The sequence below is a fragment of the Chaetodon auriga genome, chromosome 13, assembly GCF_051107435.1.
Source record: "Chaetodon auriga isolate fChaAug3 chromosome 13, fChaAug3.hap1, whole genome shotgun sequence".
Lineage (NCBI taxonomy): Eukaryota > Metazoa > Chordata > Actinopteri > Chaetodontiformes > Chaetodontidae > Chaetodon > Chaetodon auriga.
Genome location: NC_135086.1, coordinates 1,389,110 through 1,413,340, shown reverse-complemented (window position 1 = coordinate 1,413,340; position 24,231 = coordinate 1,389,110). Strand labels below are relative to the sequence as shown.

At 41.6% G+C, this 24,231-nt stretch overlaps 1 protein-coding gene across 1 annotated transcript in view; it reads left to right on the top strand.

The window, feature by feature from the left end:
- The window catches only part of LOC143330788 (titin-like), a 206,767-nt gene that overhangs the window by 58,523 nt on the left and 124,013 nt on the right, over positions 1-24,231 (top strand). The window contains exons 57-92 of the mRNA XM_076747548.1: positions 3-281; positions 604-885; positions 2,156-2,434; positions 2,535-2,816; positions 2,917-3,195; positions 3,470-3,757; positions 5,645-5,923; positions 6,527-6,808; positions 7,228-7,506; positions 7,720-8,007; positions 8,814-9,101; positions 9,237-9,527; positions 10,380-10,667; positions 10,914-11,024; positions 11,117-11,402; positions 11,504-11,687; positions 11,767-11,850; positions 12,149-12,416; positions 12,551-12,811; positions 13,236-13,445; positions 13,558-13,635; positions 13,731-13,757; positions 15,046-15,102; positions 15,277-15,315; positions 15,596-15,649; positions 16,856-16,912; positions 18,041-18,112; positions 18,391-18,459; positions 18,624-18,704; positions 18,896-18,967; positions 19,292-19,597; positions 19,801-20,121; positions 20,534-20,632; positions 21,050-21,622; positions 22,383-22,460; positions 22,662-24,044. Coding sequence (XP_076603663.1) covers positions 3-281; positions 604-885; positions 2,156-2,434; positions 2,535-2,816; positions 2,917-3,195; positions 3,470-3,757; positions 5,645-5,923; positions 6,527-6,808; positions 7,228-7,506; positions 7,720-8,007; positions 8,814-9,101; positions 9,237-9,527; positions 10,380-10,667; positions 10,914-11,024; positions 11,117-11,402; positions 11,504-11,687; positions 11,767-11,850; positions 12,149-12,416; positions 12,551-12,811; positions 13,236-13,445; positions 13,558-13,635; positions 13,731-13,757; positions 15,046-15,102; positions 15,277-15,315; positions 15,596-15,649; positions 16,856-16,912; positions 18,041-18,112; positions 18,391-18,459; positions 18,624-18,704; positions 18,896-18,967; positions 19,292-19,597; positions 19,801-20,121; positions 20,534-20,632; positions 21,050-21,622; positions 22,383-22,460; positions 22,662-24,044 — 8,454 coding nt within the window. The remainder of the gene's footprint in view (positions 1-2; positions 282-603; positions 886-2,155; positions 2,435-2,534; positions 2,817-2,916; positions 3,196-3,469; positions 3,758-5,644; positions 5,924-6,526; positions 6,809-7,227; positions 7,507-7,719; positions 8,008-8,813; positions 9,102-9,236; positions 9,528-10,379; positions 10,668-10,913; positions 11,025-11,116; positions 11,403-11,503; positions 11,688-11,766; positions 11,851-12,148; positions 12,417-12,550; positions 12,812-13,235; positions 13,446-13,557; positions 13,636-13,730; positions 13,758-15,045; positions 15,103-15,276; positions 15,316-15,595; positions 15,650-16,855; positions 16,913-18,040; positions 18,113-18,390; positions 18,460-18,623; positions 18,705-18,895; positions 18,968-19,291; positions 19,598-19,800; positions 20,122-20,533; positions 20,633-21,049; positions 21,623-22,382; positions 22,461-22,661; positions 24,045-24,231) is intronic.

Sequence of the window (24,231 nt, the reverse complement as noted above, 5' to 3'; positions counted from 1 at the left end):
AGAACCTCCCAGCTTTGTTACATTGCCTGAGTCTCAAGCAGCTCTGCCCAATGCTACTGTACGCTTCAAAGGCACATTTAAGGGAACACCTCCCTTCATCGTCAAATGGTTCAAGGAGGACACAGAACTCATGACTGGGCCCACTTGTTTCACCGGGCTGGATGGGCTATCTTGCTTCTTAGAGCTCTTTTCAGTGGGTGTCACCCAGAGTGGATCTTACTCTTGCCAAGTCAGCAATGATGCTGGCTCTGTACGCTGTAGTGCAGACTTGACGGTCAAAGGTTGGATTTACATCTTTTAAATCAACTCTTGCGTGACTGTATCTATGTCACATCTGCATTACTGGCTAAAACTAGTGATTCTCTATCTCATTTAACCAGCTTGGCAGCACTTTGATTGTTAGTATTTGAAGTTGTTTTTTTTTTTTTTTAAACTTCTTCTAACCCTGCATTTCCATACCCATCCTGCCTCTGCTGCTAACCCATCATTGTCAGCTCATCTCCTCAGCTCATCTCATGTGCTCACCTCCTGAGTGTCATAAGCATCTCTTACATGTCCCTACACACTTTCGGCAGCTAACGTGTTTGTACTTTGGCTTTCCAGAACCACCTGAGTTTGTGCTGAAACTCCCTGCCACTAAGTTTATGAAGCAGGGTGAGCCACTCCGACTGGAGTGCAAAGTCAGTGGCACAGCCCCTTTGAAAGTGACCTGGTACAAACATGACACCAAGGTCACGGATGGGGGCAACAACAAGACATCATTTGTTGACTCAGTAGCAGTCCTGGAACTGCTTTCTACCAGCTTTGATGATGATGGAGTTTACACCTGTGAAGCTCAGAATGACGCTGGCAGTGTCAGCTGCAGCACCACACTTACCATTAAAGGTCAGCCTCTCACTGACTTTCTAATTATCATTTGTCATTCATGGTCTTCCTTTTTGATGCACTGGCTGTTCAGTGTGTTCTGGTGGTTTTAGTCAAAGTTTTGTTGTATTGCTTAAAGCTGGAATACCGAACATTTTTAGAAGTCCTTTACATAGCCCTCTGATATGGTGGAGTATTGTCAAATGTTCAGGTCCATGTTCAACGTTCCCTTGATTCGAGACCCTCCTTTTTTCTGCATTTGAGAATGTTCAGCAGCTTGTTGGGCTGCCCCATTTTTGGGGCATTGCAAAGGAAAACCTACTTGATACACAATCATCCGCAACACTTAACCATCAAATCCATCCATCACATATTCAATAGTCCATTATATGGACTGTAACTCCAAAATACTCCATTTAAATGAATTAAAAATCCACTCTTAATTGTAGTTCCAACCGGTTCAATGATGCCATCTTAGCTGTAGTTTCAACAGACATTTCTGTAGCGCCAACAAGTTACTACAACAACTTTGCCATCTCAGCTCATCTCAGTGACACTTCCATGACTCTGCCATCTCACCTGTAGGTCCATCAAATATTGACTATAACTCCAAAAAGCTTCATTTATTTTAATAAAAATCCAGTCTTTTTTGTATTTCCAACCAGTTTCACATCAATGATGCCATCTTAGCTGTAGTTTCAGCCAACATTTACAACTCAGCAGCCTTTGCTGTAGTGCCAACAAGTTGCCACAACAACTGCCATCTCAGCTCATCTCAGTGGCACTTCCACGACTCTGCCATCTTACCTGTAGTTCCAACAAATTCCTACAACAACCCGACATTTTAGATACAACCTTCCACATTTTACATGTTAGATGTGTCCATCATCTCACATCCATCGAACACTCACAAGTCCACTATCTGGAAACTCAGCCATCATAGCTGCAGTTCCAGCAACCTCCCTCAGCTTAGCTTTCAATGGCTATAATTGCATAAACTTGTCAAAATTACTATGCCATCTTATCATAGATTAAATTACCACAAAAATTATGCTGTGTGGGCTATAGCTGAACAAACATTCTCAGTTCTGCCATCTTTTGTTCCAGCATCCTCACCACCACACCTGTAGTTCCGACAAACTTCCTTAACATCTCCACCACCTTAGCTGTGGGCCTTGTTCCACTGCAGAGCGTGACGACTCATAAAATGTTACGGATTTCAGCTTTAAGATTTCGTCATGGAGTCTTTTCCCGTGTATTCCTCTATAACGGTTTCCTGATCTTTTTGTAGACCCGCCGTCTTTTGTCAAAGTACCTCAGCCCATTGAAGGGCTGAAGGGTAAGGACGTGAGTCTGTACTGCGAGATGAGTGGTACAGCTCCGTTCCAGATCACCTGGTTCAAAGACAGGAAACCTCTGATGGAGAGCAGGAAGTATAAGATGGTGAGCGAGGGCAGCTCAGCTACGCTGCATGTCATTGGGATAGAGACCTCGGATGCCGGCGAATACGAGTGCAAAGTGTCAAACAGTGTAGGAAGTGACACCTGCCAGACTTCGGTTAAACTCAGAGGTCAGTAGAAATTGCGATGGTCTCAAATGAAAATCAAAAGTATTAGATTACTGTCACCTTGCTGACTTTCCCTTTTGCGCTGTTTTTCTCCTCTCTTCAGAGCCACCGTCGTTTGTGAAGAGACTGTCAAACATGACAGTGATACTGGGAGAGGAGGTGACCCTTGTGGCCACTGTTAAAGGCTCTGAACCCATTACTGTGTCCTGGGTTCAAGACAAGGATCACATTCTCAGAGACGGTGACAACAGGAAAATCACCTTTGAGAACAACCAGGTCGCTCTTAAAGTCTTTAAGGCTGATGCAACCACGGCAGGCAAATACACCTGCCAACTCAGAAACGATGCTGGGAGTGTGGAGTGTTTCGCTAACTTGACTGTTCTAGGTTTGTAACCATATAATTCTCTCTTTCTCATGCATTTTTTTCATCCTTCCCTTGCAGGTTTGATTAAAAACATGTTCTGCTCCTTCTCTGTTGATTTCAGAACCTGCTAAGATAGTGGATAAGCCTGATGCTCTGAGTGTGACAGCAGGCGACATTGCTGCCCTAGAGGTCAAAGTGTGTGGAACCCCAGAGCTCACACCTAAGTGGTTCAAGGATGGTGTTGAGCTGGCCTCCGGGAGGAAATACAAAATCTCATTTTCTCGGATGATTTCTAGCTTGAATGTGCTCTCTGCTGAGAAAGTGGACTCTGGAGAATATACGTTTGAAATTATGAACGAGGTTGGGAAGGACCTGAGTAAAATTAACCTCACTGTCTTAGGTTAGTTTTGTCTTTATACTTGGAGTTTGATGATTAGGGCTGGGTATTATTTGAAAATTTACAAATATAAACATGCTTTTTCAGCAAAAAGTTTTGAATTTACCAACAGAAGCAAAAGTTCTCAAATGTTATATTTTGTCTAAACACAAGACAACACATTTTGGCTTGTACCAAGAAAACAAAGAGGTTTCATACCCAGCCCTATTACTAAGAGTACATTTACATTTGGATTTGTCCTGACGCATCACTAACTCCTCGTTTCCCTCCCTAACAGATAAGATCATACCTCCAACATTTTCAAGGAAGTTGAAGGACTGCAACACAGTAGTGGGGCAAGCTGGAGAGATGGAGTGCAAAGTGTCGGGCTCCCCACCTTTTACCATCTCATGGTACCATAATGAGGAGGAGATACAGAGCGGACCAAATTACGAGATTTCTTTCAGCGACAACAGCTGCACACTCAAAGTTCCCACGCTGAAGTTGTCTGACTCTGGAATGTATAAATGTAAAGCTGTCAACAAGGCAGGATCCAGTGAAACCATGGCCTCGTTGGTTGTGAAAGGTCAGGAACTACAGACTGGAAAGACCGCATGCTGCACTTTCTTATATTATTACTTGTTTGGTTAGTTAGTTTCTGTGCCACTTCAAGGTTCAAGGTTCAAGGTAACTTTATTGGTACCCGTAGGTAGATTTGTTTTGCAGTTTGGAGAGTGCATCTCAAATGTTATACACAAACATTAAAGACACGGGACACATACAGAAAAACAGGTTAAAACAGCACAGACAAGAGACATGACAGGTACTCTTAGCAGCTCACTGATCATGGTAAAGAGACTAATATAAATAGGCCTAAGTAAATAATTGAGAGTCACTCGATCTCATTAAAATGCCAATATGAAACCTGTTAAGAACATGCTAAAACCATAAAAGCATGATACAAGGAACAGTGGGATAACAAGAAATAAATAAATAAATAAATAAGTTAAGACCACATTAAAATAAGACAGACCACACAAAGTAAAGTGCGTCAAGACTTATTTAAAAGAGAGACCGCTGCAGGAACAAAGCTGTTCCTGTAGTGAGTGGTCCTAACTCTCGGGACTTTGAATCTCCGTCCAGATGGGAGCGGTTGGAACTCAGATGCCAGTGGATGGGAGTCATCAATGGAAATGGAGCTGGCAAGTCGCTGTACCTGCCTGGTGTACAGCGACTCTAGGCACAGCTGTGACTCCCCAATAAGCCGACTAGACCATTTAACGATCTGGTTCAGTGAGTTCCTTTCTCTTATGGGAAGGTTTCCAAACCATGCCACAAGTGAAAAAGTTAAAACCGACTCAATAAAAGCACGATAAAAAAGTGTCATCATGGTCCTGTCAATGTGGAAACGGGACAACTTCCGCAGACAGAATAGACGCTGGTGTCCCTTCCTGCTCACAGCTTCACAGTTTAATTTAAAATTCAAAGTGGAGTCGATGATAGTCCCAAGATATTTATAAGATTTAACTTGTTCGATGACTTGCCCCTTTATTGTGATAGGTTCAGGAGTATTGGCATTTTTCCTAAAATCAATGGCCATGTCTTTAGTCTTGGTTTCGTTGAGCTGAAGGTGTGAGTCCTCACACCACTTGACAAAGTCGTCAATGATAGTGCCGTGACTATTTTCTGTTCCCTGAAGTAGGCTGACAATAACAGAATCATCGGCATATTTTAAAATGAATCGGTTCTTAAAAGCACTCTGACACATATTAGTGTACAGGATAAATAACAAGGGTGAGAGCACGCACCCTTGTGGTGAACCAATGGAGGAGCACACCTTGTCAGATAAAAAGCCAGTTACTCTGACCCTCTGTGTCCTGTTTGTTAAAAAGTCTAAAATCCAGCCCACAAGATTATTACTCAAGTTAAAATGCTCTAAAAGTCTCTGAGTTAAAATGTGCGGTTGAATTGTGTTTATTTCTCAAAGTCTGTTATTAGCTTCAAAGAAGAAGAAGAAGAAGAATATGAATGTATTGCACCTTACTTTTTTAGAATACCCTTTCTGAAGGTCATTTATGATATGTAATATCTGTGTAGACTTAAGTTTTGCATCGAAATGTTCTGTCGGCAAAAAAACAGTTCTGAAAGTGTCAAATATGCGAACTCATGACAACTTGCCAGTGTAATCTGTGAGGTTTTTGGTGAAACAGCTTGCTGCAGCTTCATAACTCATAACTCAAGTCTTCTTTGCTTAGCCAATGTTAGCTTTATTTAGGTTTGTGTGACATTATTTGCTTAAATTTTGGCTATTGGTTCAGATCTCAAGTGACCGTGCAGATTACGTGAAAGTCAAATGAAATAATGAAAAATACAAGTTCAGATTGAAGTACTTCTAGCCCTTTATATAGTTTAATAGATGTATTAAATCAGATTCCACCATGTTTGATCTGTCTTACTTTATGTGTATACCCAGAACCTCCATCTTTCGTGGTGCCACCACAGCCGATGGAAGCAATGCCAGGCTCTAATGTGACTTTCTCAGCCATGGTGAAAGGCAGCGCCCCGCTCAAGCTGAAGTGGTTCAGAGGAACAAAGGAGATCCTGACTGGAAAGGGCTGTAATTTCTCCCTGAAGGACAACCAAGTTATTTTGGAGCTATTCAACGTTGACAGATCTCATGCTGGAGAGTATACCTGTCAGATCATTAATGATGCAGGAAAGGAAAGCAGCCCAGTTAATCTCACTGTTAAAGGTCAGTCTGACAGGGAATCATTCAGATCATTTAAAGTGTCTGTTTGGCACCGTTACGAGCTTAAACTGGTACTGAACAACACAACACTTGATATATGTGCTTGCTATAGGGTGAGCAGATGTTCATAGTGGAAGAAATATTTAGATACTTGACCTAAGAAAAGCTTGCAATGAAGTAAAATTACAGAGGTATTCCCACCAAAACTCTCAAGTAAGTATCAAGAAGTACTTATTGGGCAGCATAATGCAAATTATTTAATTGCATTTATTTTAATGATGCATTGCAGTGTACTTATATCCTGTAGTTTAATCTGTAACAATGCATCATATTTTAAAGCTGCTTATCAGTTTTCTATGTAAAATCTGCAACGTAACGATTGCTGTGAAACAAATGGACAATATTTCACACTGCGATCATTTTAAATATTCAAACTAAATACAAATACTTCTGAACTTGCGATGACATAGTGTACTGTTACATCATGGCAACAAAGTCAAAAAAATGAACCCTTTTAACAAACATTGATGTTAATCAGTCTGGTATTTGTCTTCTGATAATGTCCTCATTCTAATGTAAACTAAACATTGTCTTTGTGTCACTCAGAGCCAGCAGCGTTCTCTAAGAAGCTGAAGGACGTGTCAGTCGAGAAGGGCAAACCATTAACACTAGAGTGCACCTACATTGGGACTCCTAAAATCACGGTGAACTGGTACAAAGACGGTCAGCAGATCTTTGCTTCTTACAAATACAACATCACCACGACTGAAAGCTCCTGCATCCTGGAGTGTCTCAGCACTGACGACAAGGAGGCGGCAGGGAAATACTCCTGCGAAGTGTCCAACGATGCTGGAAAGGACACATGTGAGGCAGCCGTGTCCATCCTTGGTGAGTTCATCTTTTGTCGCCTGATAATCTGTAAACTGATTTTGCCTCTTTTTTTTATTGTTTTACAAGCTGATGTGTTTAGACTTGATTTAAAAAAGACTCATTAAAAGCAGTACAGGCAGTCGGCCCGTGTTCTGTTAATTAAGACTGAGGGAAAGAATTTAGTCCAACAGTTTTGAATGCACTCAAACAGAAGAGAGATCATCACTATCAGAGTTCATTTAAGAAATTAGGGGAATATTGTTGTAATGGACTACATTCAGCGACATTGAAAAGGCATAAAAACAACAGGAAACTCAAGCTTCTGATGTGCATCAAGTGCACACAGCTGAAGTGTGTGCAGTACCTGCGTTGACCAGCAGATGTCGGGCATCACAGATGTTTTCTCATATTTGACCAGTTTGTGTTTGTGACCGCAGAGCCGGCGTACTTCGTCGAGTCCCTGGAGCCCATGGAGGTGACAGCAGGAGACGCTGTGTGTCTGAAGTGTCAGGTGGCGGGCACACCTGAGATCAAGGTTTCGTGGTTCAAGGCAGACGGCAAAGTCAGATCCAGCCCCACCTGTAAGTTAGAGTACTCGAAGGGCATCGCCTGTCTGAAGCTCAGCAAGGCCACCAAGGCCGACATTGGAGAGTACACCTGCAAGGCAGAGAACCGGATAGGCTCCGCCTCCTCCACCTGCAGGCTGAATGTGCTAGGTGAGCATCTGATTTTCCTTCCAGACCACCGCACGTACACCCGTGTCCCCTGAGGGTTTTTTTCTGTCCAAAACCTCTGCTTATCTCTAATAACATAGCTATTTACTAATTTACTAAGTTGTACTTTAGTATAGTAGATTCCAGCTCTGGTTACTATGAATAAATTTTCATCCAAAATCTGACCACTCACCATCATGTCTTCACCTTCTCCAGAGGCCAAAACGCCGCCTTCCTTCCCCAAGAAAATCACCAGCCTGCAGCAGACGGAGGGTCAGCCGGTCAGGTTCGAGTGCCGCGTCGCCGGCTCGTCACCCATCGAGGTGTCGTGGCTGAAAGACGGCGAGCCTCTGAGGCAGGGAGACGAGTTCTCCATGTTGTATGACGACAACACGGCCGTGCTGCAGATCAGCTGTGGCGAGATGAGGCATTCTGGGGAGTACACCTGCGTGGCCACCAACAGCGTGGGCTCGGCCTCCTGCAGAGCCAAGCTCACTCTGCAAGGTCTGTACGATCGACTGATTGAACGATCAGGATTTGAATACTTCAGGAAATAAACAGTGTTATGTTTCAGGCTCTGTCTGTTTACAGCAGACTTTGTGATTTTGATTTCAAGCAGTTTAGTTTGAGACACTGAGACAGAATTTCTCAGCCTGTTCTGGCCTGTGATTTTAGATCATTTGACCCTGTGGAGTTTGTCTTCTATACAGCGTCGTCACAAAGAAAGCTGTCATCAAATTCACACATATACACCTCAGCAGAGAGCAGTAGAAAAGGTAGAAAGGCTGTTGTCATAAATTCTTTTTAGGTCTTTTTAGGCTGATTAATTAAAAATCACTGCCGTCAAACCAAAGCTATTATCCAACAAATGCAGCTAATTTAAGCTGTTTTCACAGATGATGTTGTTACACAGAAAGTCAGACAGACAGTGGACAGATGGACTGTGTTTATGGATCCAATAACACTGATGAGAGAAAACAACCTTTCCAGCGGTTAAAGCTGCTGTGAGGGCATTAACTGCGTCAGTTGTACAGATCTCCTGAAATCATCTGCGTTTGAATTTGGCTCATGTTGGGTCCCGACCTCGAGGCTGAGAAACTCGCTTGGTGTGTAATGAAAGTAACGTGAGACTGTACGATGTTTGTTTTGCTTTAATCCAGAGGTGCTGAGAGACGGTAAATAAAGTAATGAGCCTGAGACATTAATGATCAGACAGTGTGAAGCTGTTTGATGCCCAAACCTTTCAAAGATTTCCATCTAAAGATTTGTTGTTGTTTTATCTTCCTCACACTCTTTCACGGACTCTGCAGAACCAAGATACCCGCCAGTCTTTGACATGAAGTTGTCACCACAGGAGGTGACAGTGGGTGACAGCATTGAGCTTGAGTGTCACATGACCGGCTCTGCTCCCATAAAGGTCACGTGGTCTAAAGACCATAAAGATATTCGCTCTGGGGGGAATTATAAGATCAGCTGTGTGGATAACACGCCCCACCTGACCATTCTGAAGGCAGATAAAGCCGACACTGGGAAATACTTCTGCCATGCCTCTAATGACATGGGGAAGGACTCTTGTTCCTCTGATATCACTGTCAAAGGTATTTTAACCCGGGCCACACTCATGTCATCTCGGCCCTCCCTTCTTTAACACTCAAGCGCCCTTTGAGGGTGTTTCTTTGTGTGAAAAAAGCAGACTTCCTCTCCTCACCATCACTTTTTTCTCCTGTTTTCAGAGCGTAAAAACCCTCCAGTTTTCACCAAAAAGCCCTCAGAGCAGATCGAGGACACGGAGGGTAAACTGGTGAAGATCGAGGGCCGAGTCTCCGGCTCACAGCCCATGTCTGTGAGCTGGTTCAAAGACGACTCGGAGATCCACAGCTCCGACAAGTACGACATCAGCTTTAAGAGTAATGTGGCCGTGCTGTGCATAAAGAACAGTCAGGTGATGGACAGCGGCAGGTATTCCTGCCAGGCCTCCAACGAAGCTGGAAGAGCTTCCTGCAACATCACTGTGGGCATCTCAGGTGGGTTTGACTTGGAGAGGATTCGGTTTCTCCAGTCTCTCTGATTTCCTGCTTCCGTGTGTTTATATCACTGTAAACTGAGTATCTGTGGGTTTTACACTGTTGGTCAGACAAAAGAAGACAATTCAAAGATGTCACCTTGAATTCTGGGAAATTGAGATGGTCTGTTTTTTTTTTTTTTACTACTTTCTGTAATTAGTTGCAACTCTAAACTTAATTTTCTTCCACTTCTCATCAATATGGTAAACATAAGGTAAGATTCCTAAGACATACTTAGGAAACACTTATCTCATAATTCCAAATCTTTATTTTGTAATTACTGTGGATTCTGTATTTAACACATAAAATCTCATCATACTTGATAGTTTACTTGTAATTAGAAGTTAGTGATGTTGGAGTTATGGAGTTATGAGATCATGTGATATGATATGGATCTTAAGTTATCAGATCTTTTGTGCAAGATGAAATTTTAATTTATGGGTTCTGGATCTAATAATTGCAAGGAAAGGATCTCATAATCATTATATAATCAGAAGATAATTATGAGATATGGATCCCATAATACTCATGATGTAACCCATGTTGTGAGATTGTTTTCTAATTCTTATGAGATCTTTATCATAAGATGCAAAGTAATAGTTACTGGAAAACTTTTTTCTCTTTAGATTAATTTGCAGAATTTGCTGCGGACAATTAAAATGGACAGTTTAGCTGTGGTCACCTCAGTTTGTCTCCAAATCGCTGGTTTAGATATTTGTGTGTGATAATTAATAATAATTTTTAGACTGAGTTCAGTTCAGTAGCCTCAGCAGTGACACCATTCAAAGGAAACTGTCATTTTCTCTCCTGCAGAGGCCAGAAAGCCTCCGGTGTTCGATGTCCCTCTCAAACCGGTGACCGTGGACGAGGGCGAGAAGCTGAGCCTCAGGTGTCACGTCTGCGGGTCTCCTCCTCTGAAGATCCAGTGGATGAAGGACAGGAAGGACCTGACGTCGGCCGGCAGCACCAAGATCAGTTTCTCTGATGGGACGGCCTGTCTAGAGATCAGTCCGGCCTCTAAACACGACGCCGGCGATTACCTCTGCAAGGCCACTAATGACGCCGGCAGTGAGTTCTGCAAGGCCAAAGTCACCATCAAAGGTAAAACCTGTGAAAACGTACTGCACTAGTACTCGTTACAGCACCTAACCTGACTATTTTTAAAGACGAACTTTTATCCTTACATTTTAATTAAAGCCCTTTAAAATGTCAGTTTCTCCCGTTTTCAGTTGTTCTGATTTCAGGCTGCTGATGACTGCATGTTAGCTGAACAGTAAATCTTTCTTGGAAAAATGTTCTGTTGTTTGTGAATATAAATGAAGAGTGCTGTGTGTTGTCGTGCTGCAGAGAAACAAGGAGCAGCTCCAGCTCCTGTTGAAGCTCCAGCAGCCGCTCCAACCAAAAAACTGGAAAATCTGTACTTCATCGAGGAGCCCAAAACTGCACACGTCACAGAGAGTGAGACGCACAACAAACACACAACGTGTACATAATACACAGAAACAGGTGACTTTTTTCTTTTTCTAAGCTCCCTACCTGTTGTTCCACAGAGGGCACCGCCACCTTCATCGCCAAGGTGGGGGGCGACCCCATCCCCAGCGTGAAGTGGATGAAGGGGAAGTGGAGACAGCTCACACACGGCGGTCGGGTCTCCATCGAGCAAAAGGGCCAGGAGGCCAAACTGGAGATCAGAGAGGTGACCAAGTCGGACTCGGGTCAGTACAGGTGTGTTGCCTCCAACAAGCACGGAGAGATCGAGTGCAGCTCCGACATGCACGTGGACGAAAAGAGAGAGGCGGCACAACTCGAGGGAGACCTCCGAGCCAAACTGAAGAAGTGAGTTTATGGACGTCAGATTTCTGTTGTCTCATAGGCAAAAATCTTACTGTTTTGTCAAAATATATCTTCATTTCTCACCTTTAAACTCTTGTTCTCAGGACGCCATCAAAGCAGAAGAGTCCACAGGAAGAGAAGGACATCGACATTGTTGAGCTGTTGAGGAATGTCGACCCTAAAGAGTACGAGAAATACGCCCGAATGTACGGCATCACCGACTACCGAGGCCTGCTGCAGGCCATCGAGCAGCTGAAGAAGGAGAAAGCTGAAGAAAGTGGAAGACCGGTAACTTTCTCACAGTCAGCTTGTCAGATGTGTTCGTGTCTGGAGGTGTTGTGTTGAATAATGTGTTTGTTGTTGAAAGGAACTGGAACGTGGAGACAGAGAGTCTGATGAGGACATGGCCCGACTGGTGGCTGACCTGCAGAAGAGGATGGAGCGAACAGAGGTCAGGATATGTTTACTGGTTGTTTTAGAAATCAAAGCACAAAATTGATCAATTAATCAGACTTTTTTTCAAAGTCAGACTGATTTTCAAAGGAAATGTTATTAACTGTTTCTATTATTAACGTGAGTCAAGGTTTCACATCGATATTTAACCACACCACCAGAGATGATCAGTCTGTTTTTGAAGACCCCAGTATAGGATTAAAAAAGTGTTCGAAGCACTTTAACAAAGAGGAAATGCTGCTGTTTGTGTCACTAACATGGACTTCAGAGAGTTAATTCTCTTGTTTCTCCTGCAGCCTGTCACCGTGGTGAAGGACATCTCCGATCAGTCCGTCTTCACCAACAATGAGGCAGTGTTTGAGTGTGAGATCAAGATCAACTACCCAGAGATCACCCTGTCCTGGTACAAAGGAACCCAGAAACTGGACACCAATGACAAGTACGATATCAGCATCAGCGGTGACCGCCACCTGCTCAAGATCAAGAAGTGCCAGTCGTCCGATCAGGGCAACTACCGGGTGGTCTGTGGGCCGCACATCTCTAGCGCCAAACTCACCATCATGGGTCAGTACTGATACTGTGAACCTGCAGCTGTGTAACATCTGTCATTAATATATCATCAATACAGCTGGATTACATCATTCATTAACCTTCCTAATAGATGCTACATTTTCTTCTTCATGTGTTCTGTCTTTCAGAGGTGGAGGTTGAGAAGCATCTGCAGGACACATCGGGTAAGGAAGGCCAGTCGTGTACTCTGTCTTGTCAGTTGTCCATCCCTAATGTAGAGGCTCATTGGTTTAAAAACGGCAAGCAATTAGAGATGAAGGGCAGGTACACGTCTGAGGTGAAACACAAGGTTCAGAAGCTTCTGATCAGAGACCTGAAGCCTGAAGACCAGGGCAGATACACCTGCAGCTACCAGCACCTGGAGTCCTCGGCCGACCTCTGGGTAGAAGGTTTGTACCTGGAAACAATCCTGCAACCTTCTAGACGTGGTGGATGTTCTGACGCTTACTAACCTCTTTCAACTACCCCATTCAAACTCTGAGACTAATGTTGGAGATTTGGATTTTACCCTCTTTTTTCTCTTTCTTCTGGGATTTGTCTTCCTCTGTCTTAACATTCTTCACGCCTCTCATCTCCTGGATTATCTTGGAAAAGCATCCGCCATCATCTCATTTGTTGTTTTACGTCCGTTTCGACTCAAATCCATCCTCCCCCCAACAACCAATCGTCATAACTGTCCCATAAACATTCCTTTGAGCGTCATTTCTAACCATTTGGATGTTGTGTCAGTTAAAACTACTATTCAAGTAATGTCATACATTCCCAGTTGTGATGCCAAACACGTTTACCCATTCACGTCTTTATCTGTTTTAGCTGAACAAATTCATTTCACCAAACGCATCCACAACATCGAAGTCAACGAGCGCCAATCGGCCACCTTTGAGTGCGAGGTGTCCTTCGACAACGCTATTGTTTCATGGTACAAAGACACCTGGGAACTGAGAGAGAGCCCTAAGTACAACTTCACAAGTGAGGGCCGAAGACATTTCATGGTCATCCGAAATGTGACCATTGAAGACGAAGGTGTGTAGAGCGCCATCGAGCCCCAAAGGCCCCTCACAAAGCCCTGCAGATTTTTTTTTCTTATTGTTTATATGAATTGAGTGTTAAACTCTTCATTAATAATCCCGTGTAGGCGTGTACTCAGTGATTGTGAGGTTGGAGCCCAGAGGAGAGGCTAAGAGCACAGCTGAGCTTTATTTGTCTGGCAAAGGTACAGTTCCTAGTCAGGCGGCACCTTTTATGCTTCTGCTCAGCTTTGGTCTCTTTTAGTGTTTAACACGTTGTTCACTCTTCCCCTTTTCACAGAAATTGAATTAGCAATGGTGCCCATCGGTAAGTATGTCATTTTCTAGACCATTTAAAATTTTCATCAGCAACATTTTGGGAAATCCTCTTGTTTCCCCTCTTCACCAAAGCCCAAAAAGATGGATGTCAGTTTCATCTCTGAAGCCATGTTTAGCTTAGCTTAACACAGAGACTGGAAGCTGGGGAAACTGCTGGCGCACCTATGAACAGCTAGCATAATCAACATTATTTTAACAGCTGTTCATTGGTTTGGAAGGTACGGACATTTTGGATATACAGAATTATGCTAGCATTTTGAAGTTGACTGATGTTAAGGCAGCTACAAACTGTTAACACATCAAACTTTAAGCTAGCTGGCTGATGTTATACAAACAAACAGTTAGCCACACAGCACTGCCACAAAGAGCATCCAAGACACTGTTGGTCCCTTTTTTGTGTTGTGTTTATAATCTTTTTTTTTCTTGTGAGTACGTGAAGATGGGTTTTCTCCTAAACAATAATGTTTTGTTGTCTGGTTGAATGTTTTTGTTTTGTTATGTATGTGAACTTGTCATACAAAACAAAACTGAAGTTCAATTTTCAATTCTGTTTTATTTGTATAGCGCAGGACATTTTCCATATAGAGCTGGTACAGGCTGAGTGAGTTGTGCATTCAAAAATTTAGATAGCCAACATTATGCTAGCTGTTTATACTGACTGGCTAAAGTTAAAGAGGGTACTGTTAGGATAGGCCAACCCACATTATGCTAGCTGTTTGTAGTTGGCTGATGTTATGTTAACTACAATCAGTTAGCCTACATTATGTTAGCTGTTTGTAGTTAATTGATGTTACAGTAGCTGCAAGCTGTTATCCAGTGTTATGGTGGCTGCTTGTAGCTATCTGGTGTATGCTAAAAAATGTTTAGCCTAAATTAGCAGAGGCTAGAATGGAAGAACATTGAACTACTAGCAGGTGTTGCCACAAACTGCTAATATAATCAGTTAACTTAGGTCCTATATAGACTAACTAATTACATAACATTGACCTTGGCAAGTCAGTGTCATGGTAGCATTGTTACACAGCAACAGTTAGCCAGCATGATGTTAGCTGCTTGTAGTTGGCTGGCTTTATGGTAGCAGATCCTAGCGACTTGTTGCTTTCAATATTTTATATCCTCCACCAACTCTGACAAATGCAGGGAAGCAAGAGGATTTTCCAAAATCTTTAATCTGATACTACCGTACATGCAAGCCTGTTTGTTCTTCAGTAACTGTTGTATTATGATAGAGTCTTTAAAGTAAAGCTTTGGTATGAACCATATTCCATATTCTGTAGATGTCCCAGACTCCTCAGTTCAAAGGCCTGAAGTGCCTTCATCAGTGGCAATTCAAGGTAAGACCAGAATCAAGAGAGCAGTTCAATTCACTTTGAAGTCTTTTTTATCAGAAAGTGGATTTCTACCAACTCTTGGATTTAAAGAGCATTTTATGAATAGTAAGATATGCAACCTTTTGACCCACATTTAAGATAATAATGAAACTACACGTTTTTTTTTTTCTTTCAAAGAATCTGCTGAATTCTACCATTATGAAGAAGAACATAGAGGTATTTATTTGTGTTATTTCATCCTTTTACATCCTCCATCCCATCAAGATTTTACCAAGAATAAATTAACTTCAGTTTAACATCCAACTGATTATCTTTGTCATAGATCTAAACTCCTGATTCGATTTTACACTAACAGTGTAAAAACACTAATAATTCCCTTGTAATCCCTCACCTCACTGACTGTCAAACTAATCCATATTTCTCACCAGAAATTGAAAACTCTTCTGTCTTTGTTGTTAATAACAGAAAGAGAAAATAAACGTTTTGTTTTCTCAAGAATCAGCTGAATATTCATATCACTATGAAGAAGAGGTGGAAGTGGAGCAGAGAGGTACAACATGTTGTATTTCTTTCTTTTGTCACGCTAACTTGATCTTCTCCATCACCATAAAACCATTTGAGCAGATCTGGGAAAAACAGAAGATTAAGTAATTCTTACAAAAATGAAGCATCACAAGGATTTTAATCAGGGACGAACTGACTGACAAATTTAAAAATCCAGATGAAGTATTTATCTGCTTTTCTTTTACTTTGTACATCACAAAAAAGGAGTAAACAAACATTATGATGAAGATGATTTATTTTCAGGAAATTTGCTTTTAAATCTCAATATTTGTTGACAGGGACTAAAATATAAGTAAATAAAAAAGCAGTATTACTAATAATATTGAAGTCATTACTTTTTTATATTCAAGTTAATTCAAGTACAACTGACAGTCAGTGTCTCAGAATGGGAATTTACCCAAATCTGCCTCTTGCGTTCATCATAACATCATCGTTGAGTCGTCTGACTGATCTCTGCTTTGTGAAGGTTGTTTTCATTGCCATCAAGAAAGCTCATGCAGATTTACCTGGAAGTCTTTTCCCCATTGATTTCATGTGTTCGTGTTTGTTTATGTCTGACCTTTGAGGCTGTGTTCCTCTTTTTTCACTTTTTAACCTTCATCCCATCTTCCAACTCTTCCATTACGCACTCATTAACCAGCTGTGTGGACATTTCAAAGTCTAAGTCTTCTGTCTTGTTGATCTGGATATAGACCAAATTCTGATCTGTTTGGGGTTTAGTTTCTCTTTTAATATTTGCTTCCTGGCTTTGCTAAAGCTCCTAAATGTGAGCTATGATTGACCTGAGCAGTGGAATTTTTTTCTTTTGTTAGCGCTGTAACAAACAACCGGCCCATGGGCACAGACACAGAATGATGCCAAACACAGCAGCCTTTTCAGCTGTTTTGCATCTCTTTGTGGTCGTCTGATTCACTTTCCAACAGAAAAGGTGAACAGTGACTTCAAACAGAGAGCTGTTGGGTCTCTAGGTCTGTGTCCGGAAGGTTAGTTCAGTAATCCATCCAAGAAATCAGGAAGTATGCTTTAAAAAAAATCCACTTTTAGCCAATTGTTTCAGTCATATGTAATTTACGGCACAAGACGGCGACTTTGTTCAACTGTGAAATGACGTCATGAGTTTTCACCACCGAGCACAAACTGTTTGCCTCACGTTTGTTGTCTTCTGTCACTTTTGTGGTGGTCACACCTTCAGTCGAGTATCAGAGCTGGACAGAAGAGACGGTGACACAGCAGGTGTCTACAACCAAAGGTATCAGATAACACACTGGAAGGACATGGGTCATCTGTCCGTTAATACCTGTGTGTGTTTGAGCCGCTCTTAACATGGCTCTCTCTTAATGTTTGTCTTTACTTTTGAGATTCACGTCCTTCAGCTCTTTTTGTTTTGTTCTCTCACCCTTTTTTCTATTCTTTGTCTTATAATCGCTCATCTTCTGTATTTACTTAGCCCATAATAACCTCTCTTGTTTCCATAACTACTTGCTGAGTCAGTTTGGTCATTTTTTGCTTTTAAACTTTTGATTTCTTACCACAAATGCATATGAATAATTAGTCATGCTTATTACTTTCCTTTGATTCTGCTTCTAATTGGTGCACTGGTTACCATGCACATTTTAAGTTTGAGTTGGCACTTTACAGTTTTCTTTTGTGATTATTTTTGAGTAGACCACATTATTTAAGCTTTTTAATACAACCCTGTTTCCACAAAAGTTGGACACTGTTTGAAATGTAGAAAGAAACAGGATGTTATGATTTGCAAAACACTAAAAGACCATGTTTAATTGAAAATAGCGCAAAGAGACTGAGAAACTTTTATACCAGGTGTTTTCATCTCAGTTTTTCCAATCTTTTGTTGCAACTGTCATAACTTTTTTGAAGCACGTTGCCGCATAAGGAGGTAGAGCGGTCGTCCACCAATCAGGAGGTTGGTGGTTCGGTCCCTGGCCTCGGCAGTCCACATACTGAACCCCTCCATAAAACTGTCACCGATGCTGTGCCTTCACTGTGTGAATTCATATGTGTGTTGCTTTGGATAAAAGCATCTGCAAATGACTAATTGTAATAATTTTCAAAAACAATGGAATTTCTCATTTTCTAGTTTTGATATGTTGTCTTTGTGCTATTTTTGATTAAAGATGGGTTTTCAACATTTTGCAAATCATCACATTTTGATTTCTATAAAGGTTTTACACAGCATGGAGACTTCATAAACTATTTGAATAGAGGTATTAGATTTCATCCAGCTGTTGCGAGTACTAAGTCATTGTTTAAAATTGAAAACTGGTTGGGTTTACTGTGGTAACATGGAGCATCATAAGCTAATGTTTTCTGATGATGATGATGATTTTGGGTGTATCCCTGTGTGTTTTTCCACTAGCTGCCAGGGTTCCAATTGAGGAGGCAGTGGAGACCAAGAAAGTTGAAATGATAGAGGAAATCCCATCAAAAGGTACTGTAGACCTGAGCATCTTCATGCTGCAGCTCGGCACCCTGTCCCGCAAAAAAATTGCATCTTATTTGTGTTTGTTACTAAAATCTTTGATTGTCTTGTCCTGTTCTGTCATGTTTTTTCCTCTCTTACTATTAATTTTGCAACAGACTTAATAAATTATCTATGGCAGTTGCTTTTTGTTTTTCTGTCTTATTATCTTCTGTTGCGCTTCACTGCTTCAGCTGCAAATACACAGCATCTCTCTTGTGATGCTAACACAATCGGTGTTTTTTAAGCTCCCAAAGCTGCGAAAAAGCCTGACGAGAAGCCAGCACCACCTGTGAAGGAGCCATCACCACCAAAAGGTACCAACATACCGCTGATGTTGGCATGTACCACTTTCCATATTAAATTCATCTATGACTTTCCATGTTTTTTCCACCTTTAAAATGATTCCTGTGTATTTAATGTAATTGTGTCTGTCTGGTCTTTCACTGAAATATCACTTAATATTAATGAAATTTTGAAGTACCAGAGGCCAAAAAACCAGTGGAGGAAAAGGTTCCTGTAGTTTCAGTCCCAGAGAAGAAAGAAGTTCCTGCTCCTAAAGGTAGAGATGTCTGATTTCTAACATCTCTCCACTGAACATCTTCCTTCTTTGCTGATGACACTGTCCTTATGTTGACTATTCTTCTATGATGTGGTTTGACCATTGTACTTTATTAGACTTGGTCTGTTCCTTTCATCGTCTTGTTTGCTTTGGTTTTCTGAGTTATCATATGTTTGAATGTATCTTCAAAGAACCAGAGGAGGTGAAGAAGCCTGCTGCTGTTCCCTCACCACCTGCTGAGAAGCCTGGAGTGCCAAAGAAAGGTACTTAACTTTGTTCTTCCTACTGTTTGACATCTTGTCAAACAGTGTCCTCAGTGGAGGCTTTCTTGTGCTCACTGCTACATAGCTTCTCACCTCTTAATGTCTGTCTTGTCTTGATTCTATTCTGACTTAAATGTTATCGTTTGTATTCTGTAAGTGGTGTTCTGTGGATTATCCATGTAATACTGTGGCTAGTTTCACTCTTCCTCAGTGTGTCTCCCTGTTGAGTCATGTCACTCTTTCAAATGCCTCTTGATAACTCTTAGATGCCACTATTGACTTCATGCTAACCTTAGATAATGTCTCTGTGTTACCTACCTGAAGATGAGCACAAGCCTCAGGTACCAGCTGAGCCCAAAAAAGTGGCACCAGCAGCTAAGCCTGAGCCTGAACCCAAGCCCAAACCCAAAGCAGAACCTGAACCAAAGCCTAAGCCCACACCGGCTCCCAAAGCAGAACCTGAACCAAAGCCTAAGCCCACACCGGCTCCCAAAGCAGAACCTGAACCAAAGCCTAAGCCCACACCAGCTCCCAAAGCAGAACCTGAAGCCAAACCTGTGGAGAAGGTTCAGCTGGAGCCCGAAGCTAAGCCAGCACCGGTAAAGAAGCCGGCGACACCACCATCCAAAGGTATTTACTGCTTTTTATGGTTGTGTGTGTGTTGATTTTAAAGACTTTAGGACCAGTAAGTCTAACTGTGTGTATGTTTCTTTGTCTTGAGCATTAAAATGTCTTAACTGTGCTCAGCTTCAAGCGTGGAAGCGAATCTTTAACTTTCTGTGTGTCCTGAAAGTATTTGCTGATATCTAAACCAATCTGAATGTTACTTTAAGTCCCTGAAGAGGCTGCAAAACCAGAACCAGCAAAGATCAAGCCTGAACCAGCAGTAATAAAGCCAGAACCTGAAGACCGAAAACCAAAACCAGCGCCAGAAAAACCAAAGCCAGAAGTCCGTAAACCTGAGCCTCCTGTAACAATGCCAGAACCAGCCGTCACCAAGCCAGAACCTCCAGTTCCAAAACCAGAAATTGTGGTGGCCCCCAAACCTGAACCAGAGGTGAAAAAAGTTGAAGCTGAATTGAAAGTGCCAAAACCTGAAACTCCAAAAACCAAACCAGAACCAACACCTGCACCAAAGGAACCACTAAAGACAGGTATACAACATCTCTGATTGAGATGCTGCTCTGGAGTTTTTCTTAATCTTCTTAACTCCACCATCCAACTTTAACTCTTCGGAGTGATTTCCATGAGTGCTTATTATCCTTTTTGTGTTTAGTTTAGATGCTCATCTAAGTAAACTCCTTAATCCAACCCAAACCCCTCACACTAAAACCTAATCTCTTACACTCATCTTAAACCCACTTCAGCTTCTGTGGTGTGTTTCTTTAACATCTAACTTTCGGCTCACCGAGTTACTGTGATGTCACGATGGGGTTGCACGTCGTCTCTTTTAGTTGAGTTTTTCTTGTCTTACACTCGATAGAGTGTTGCCTTTTGTCAATCTCCAACCACACTTCAACAGTTCATTGAAAGGCTTCTAATGTATGTAAATGGTATTCTTTAAAGTTGCTGTGGAGGAAAAAATACCCGAGCCTCCAAAAGCAGCCAAGAAACCAGAACCTGCTGTTGTTCCTCCTAAAGAAGAGCCAACGAAGAAAGAGAAAGGTACTTTTTTTGTTTCTGATGGATCTTTCGTCAGTAACATGCCCAGGCTTTGTATAATTTTGTTTGTTGTTCTTTTAGTCTGTTTAAGTATGTTACTCAACTGACCATGATACCTTTAAATCATATTGTTATATATTAGCACCAGTGCGTCTGGTGCCGTTTCTGGGCAACTACCAGCCATATTTCCATGAAAGTTGTTGCAGAAATTTGAGATCCCCGAGGATGATTACTTTTTTGTTCCATGATCTTTTCTCTTGCGCCACCTCAAGAAAGTGCTCCTTGCCATCCACTTAAAAAGGATAATTTGAGTAAATCTTTTCCTGTTGTGTTTAATGTACTCTTATATGTGCGCCAGCACATCTTTCAGTTCTTTATAGTCATGTCTTGTGAATGTTTTTGTGTCAAAACCTCTTAAAGCTTTGAAGCCCAAACCTAAACTCTTACCTGAAGAGGTGCCTGAAAAAGTACCCCAGAAGGTGTTTGATGAGGTAGCTGTGTTGGAGACTGAACCTGAGAGGCTGCCTGATAAAATACCTGAAGCAGTACCTGAGAGACTGCCTGCAGGGAAGGAAAAGACCCCTGAGAGGGTCCAAGAGAAGGCACTGGTACCTGAGAGAAAAGTGGAGGAAATTCCAAAGATGGTGCCAGAAAAAGTGCCAGAGAAGGTTCCAGAAAAAACACGAGTGGATAAAGTGCCAGAGAAGGTTCCAGAAAAAACACCAGAGGAAAAAGTGCCAGAGAAGGCTCCTCCAGGGAGGAAGCCTGTAAAAGTTCCTCAGAAGGTGGCTGAAGAGGAGAGAACTACTGAGAAGAAACCAGCTGCAAAGCCTCCTGTCATGGTTGAGGAAATAAAGCCTGAAAGGGTGTCTAAGAAACAAACAGAGAGGATCTCTGTAGATGAAACAGCTCCTACAAAGACCCGTGATAAAACACCTGAGAAGGTACCTGAAGCTAAACCTAAAGGAGAGGTAGAAGAAACTCGTCCTAAAGGTACAGCTGAGGCAGACCTCAATATCTTTCTTATGTCTTTTCATGTGTGTGAGCCATTGGCGACAGTCCAGTTACGGCACTACAGTTACAGCACTGTACGCCCTACGTACACTCCAAAAACTGAAATGTTGGTCTTACTTCCAAATGTTTTGTAATTTTGATCTAAATAACTCATTTGAGTTATTAATTGAAATTTGTCTTTTCAACACAAAAATATTTTGTGTAACTTTAATTAAGCAAGTATGAAATAACTTCAGATGAACAATCAGAAGATATGTTCAGGCTGACTTAAAATTCAAACATTGACACCTTCTAGTGGTTGTCTCAAAGAGACACCGTGGAGCACTGCAGTGCACACAAGGGTCGACTAATTTTTTCCCAAAACAAAAACTTATGCCATCCTAAAATTGTGGATTTCCGACAACATGATTGATCTAATTTCACCTTCAAACATGAATCAGTTGACTAATTGAACAATGAACAGAAGTATTTCATTTTTTTGAGTTAAGTGTGACAGCAGTGTGGAATGAAATCACACTGGCTGAAAAAATGCAAATTGAATATAAACTGAACTGTTGCTGCTTCTTCAAAGGGTGTCATATTATCTGATATCCCTCTTTGATGTCTTATTGCTTGTTGTATTTAGTTATTTAATGTGTGCTGGTTGTTTTTGTCTGTTTGTTAACTGTCAAAATCCTCTTCTTTAAAATGTTCTACTCTCACACCCTCTTGGATTAAAAATGTATTAATTCTTTAAAAGAAATAGAAACTAAGAAGATTGAGAAGATTCTCCCCTCAGAGGTTGAACAAGAGAAAAAAGTCTCCCCTCCAGAAAAAGGTATCAACCATCTGAAAACATGATGGAGTACTTTAACCACATCTTTAACTCTTGATGCTAATACACAACAGGTGGATTATCACCTTAAGTATTAGTCATTGAATTAATCTGTGTTGTCTCTTTCTAACACTGATGCTTGTTTTTGTGTTTTGTCATCACCTCTTGGCGCCGCCACATGACGCCTCTTCTTCAATACCTCAGTAACAACGAGTCTTGTTAAGATCGAGCAAAAGAAAGGAGCTCAGAAGATACAGGAAGTTTATTATGTGACTGAGAAAGTGACCCCCACAGAGGAAGTGTGGGAACACAAAGATGTGTTAGAAGAACACGCCACAGTGTTGTACGAGGAGGTGGCTCCTCTGGGCGAGACATTAGTGTTGTTATCAGAGGTAGATGTCTTAAGCACAACAGAAAAGACGAGCCAAAGAGACAAGACATCTGAAACAAGAGGTGAGATATCTGTTACTGACACTTCAAAGAAGAAAGAGACCGCTAAACACAGAGTCGTCTCGAAAACACAAGAAACCATTGTTGTAGTCCAGGAATCTGAATCTGACAAAGACAGGGAGGTCACACCGCTGGAAGATCAACCTACAAAAGAAAAACAGCAAGAGCTTTTTGTCAGGACAGTCGAGCCACCAGCAGATGAAATTACAGATGAGAGGAGAGACAGTATATCAGTCACACACCTGCCAGACAAGAAAGACGTCTCTAAACAGGAAACTAGTGTTACAGTAAAGAAGGGACGAGAGATAACCATTAAAACAGAGAGCAAAGAGAGACAAGTGAGAGAAACTACCAAAGTCAAGGAAACAGAGTTAGTAAAAGATGTCCCAGTGGTGATAGATGCAGATCAGTCCAAACCTTTTCCAGTTATGATCAGTGCAGAAGCAAGAAAACAAACTGAAAAGCTGGAAATTGAAAGAAAGGCTTTGACAGAGGTCACTTATGAGAAATCAGTCGATCACAACATTGAGATAATGACAGCAGCTCCTGAAGAAAAATACAGTAGAACTGAGGAAATTACAGTCAAGCAAAGAGAAATTACACTCAAGGATAGACCAACAAGTATCATCCCTGCTCAAGAAAAAATGGTAGACAAGGAAACAAGTAGAATAGAGGAAACTCAGTTCAAATCACCAGTTGTTATTGAATCCAAAAAAGATGAAAGCAGTGCTCCAGGAAAAGTGTCAGAAAAGAAATATGAAGTAGCTGAAGAGAAACAAGAGAAGAAGCTGACATCTGGTGCTATACCTGATACAAAGAAGGAAAAAGTTGCTGAAAAGCCAAAAGCTGAAGTAGAGATGACCCCCAAAGTAAAACCAAAAGAGTCAGTAACAGATATCGAACCTAAGAAGCCAAAAGCGATTGAACGGGAGACTGACGCTGAGTCAGTTGCTGCAAAAACTGAAGCAGTATACAAGAAGGAAGAGGAATCCAAACACGTCGCTTCTCAGAGAGGTGATGCTGAGAAGACAAAAGAAGAAACAAATATTTTCAAAGATGATACGGTTCAGACAAAACCTTCAGTACCTTTAAAACCAGAGGAGAAGAAAAGGATTTCCCCTCAAACAACTTCCAGAGGTACAGAGAGAAAATCTAACATCATTTCCATTGTTGTCTGTCATGTGACTCCATGCTTGACTGCAGTCTGTTCTTTCTTATAATCAAGACGTTTGTGCGACCACCAGGGGTCACCATTTCAGCCTCAGTCCACCATCACCCTCAGTTTGTCTCTCTCCACCTCATTTATAAATGTGTTCATTGTGTC